The 2,264-nt window shown below is 46.1% G+C and overlaps 2 protein-coding genes across 2 annotated transcripts; both read right to left on the bottom strand.

The window, feature by feature from the left end:
- Nucleotides 1-932: 932 nt before the first annotated feature.
- LOC148002422 (Y-linked testis-specific protein 1-like) lies at nucleotides 933-1,232 on the bottom strand. Its single transcript, XM_087577168.1, has one exon. It carries the CDS (start codon nucleotides 1,230-1,232, stop codon nucleotides 933-935), a length of 300 nt encoding a protein of 99 aa, XP_087433294.1.
- Nucleotides 1,233-1,360: 128 nt separating this feature from the next.
- On the bottom strand, nucleotides 1,361-1,726 carry LOC148002421 (spindlin-2-like). The gene has a single exon (XM_087577167.1). It carries the CDS (start codon nucleotides 1,724-1,726, stop codon nucleotides 1,361-1,363), a length of 366 nt encoding a protein of 121 aa, XP_087433293.1.
- Nucleotides 1,727-2,264: the final 538 nt, after the last annotated feature.

Here is a 2,264-nt window from a genome sequence, read left to right as displayed (position 1 = left end):
ATTTGGAATTCCTTCGTCCCTCAGTGTCCTCTACTCCCTCATGTGTTCTTTAGTCTTTCTTCCACATCCCTATCAATTTAATCTTTCTTACCCTCATCCTGGTCTCTTCTCTGCATGTGAAGGTTGGATGTATTTGAAAAGATGACTTTAGGGGCCTGGAGAGATGACCAATGGATCAAGAGCTCGTCTGCTTTGAAAGAGGACGTGGATTTGTTCTTTGAGCTCACGTCCAATGGCTTCCAACCCACCCTTAATTCCAGCACCAGGGGACCTGACTATTCTTGTCTCTGTGGTCTCCTGTATTCATGCCCTGCCCCATCCATATAATTAAAAATAATACATCTACAGATGAGAAACAGGTTTCATTAGATTTCGTTAGTCAAACAATCCCCGACCTTCTCTGATTCTGAGTCTGCTTGGATCAGTTCATTGGGTTTCCCCTTGAGTTCCAAGAACACCTCCCTGTTACCTGCCCCTCTTTCCCCAACAGTCTGTTTCTCCCTCAAACATCACCTCAGAGAGTCTATCTATGTCTGGCCCCTCTCCACTGCTTCCTAAACATCCATCTTTTTCCCCCCGTGCCATCCCTACTCCTCTAAGCGTCATCTCCAGTTCTTTTCTCTCCCTAAAGACCAGACCAGCTCAGTCCTGTTTGTTTTAGTCTATGTGACATCAGACTTACTGTTCACAGCCTTGACCTTTCCGGCTACCTCTCCATGTTCCATCCACCACAGTCCGTCTCCTCCACCAAAGTGTTCACACACAACACGTCACATCACACATTTTAATTTTTAGAGCAAAAACAAATTCCACTGGAAAAGATACTGGGGTTGTCAAAGGCCCTTTTGCACCTGAAACACAGAAAAGCAAACATTTTCCCCCCAATCCTATAAATTCCCCATCTATGTCCCCCACACTTTGTGAATTTCACCTTAACAGATCTTTTCCATCAGATTAAACACATAGATGTGGACATCGCCATCACACTTGATGAAGTACACGGAAGGCTTGGATGGAACTTGGTAAATGACTTTGCCGATCTTTTTGGACCCGTCGCTTCTGGTGAACTGCACACATTGACCTGTTAAGATGTCGCTGTCAACGTCTGACTTCACCTCTGCTGGAGGAGTCTCTGGAATGATACGGAGGTTACCTTCTGTGTAATCATCCAGGAGCTGGTAGATGTATAGGACTGCATCTTTCTCGTAGGTGATGGAAAACCAGTCCTTCATGATCGGCACCTGGGCTAGGACCACCCCTCTCCAGTTGTCCTTAGAGCCATGTTTGCCATCTAATTTATGCTCCACAGCTTTGGTAACTATGGCACTTGTGAGATGGGTGTCTTTCACTTGAGGAAACACTACTGGTGAGGCAATACCTTAAGCTTTAAAATCCTCTCATCGCTGTGAAGGTCAAGTCCATAGACACAGTCAATTCCATCATACTTGACCAGATAGAGAGAGGGATTTGTTGGCAGTTGATCTAGAATGATGGCCTTCCATTGGGTGACAGGCTCATCACGTTCCTTCAATCCGTGGGAAATTCTGCATCCCACAATGTTCCCCAGGGACTGGGAAGAAAGCCTCCTCCTCCTCTTCTTCTGGAAGGATGGTGTGCTCATCCTCCTCAGATACATCCTCTTCTTCATGGCTGTAGACCTAGTGTGGTCGGCCACAGATCTATTGGTCAACTGTCTTGTGGCTATCGTTCTGTAATCAGGCTTCATACTTGCGCATGGCCTGGGTTTGAAGAGCTCACCTGCTTAAACCAGACAAAATGCTATTGCCTCTGTCATATGAGTGCATGCAAAATTAGTGGGGATGGGGTGGGGAGGGCACTGGGCCAAGGCTCTTGTCTAAGAGAACTTTGGAGTAGGTGAGGAAGGCGATGGTAAACAGGTTGGAGCATCTGTATCTAATTCTGTCGTACTCAGAAGTTCGTAGGAGGGCTGGGCAATGGTGGAGCACACCTTTAATTCCAGCACTCAAGAGGCAGAGGGAGGCAGACCTCTGTGAGATCAAGTCCAGTCTGGTCTACAGAGTTAGTTCCAGGATAGCCAAAGCTACCCACAGAAAAAACCTGTCTCAAAAATCAAAATCAAAAGTTTAAAGGGAAATGAACAAATGGTTCTCTACAGCTAAGAATAACATATTCAGACACATTTCTTCATCTCGAGGCACTTTGCCTCTGCTGAGGAACCTCTCCTTGAATGGCTACGTCAGTGTGGTTTTAAGTATCTCTGTCCCCACTTTAATCAAGCAGAA

This window comes from Rattus norvegicus, chromosome 11 (genome assembly GCF_021556685.1).
Source record: "Rattus norvegicus strain SHRSP/BbbUtx chromosome 11, alternate assembly SHRSP_T2T, whole genome shotgun sequence".
NCBI lineage: Eukaryota > Metazoa > Chordata > Mammalia > Rodentia > Muridae > Rattus > Rattus norvegicus.
Note: the sequence above shows the minus strand (reverse complement) of the source record. Positions and strands in the feature narration are given on the sequence as shown.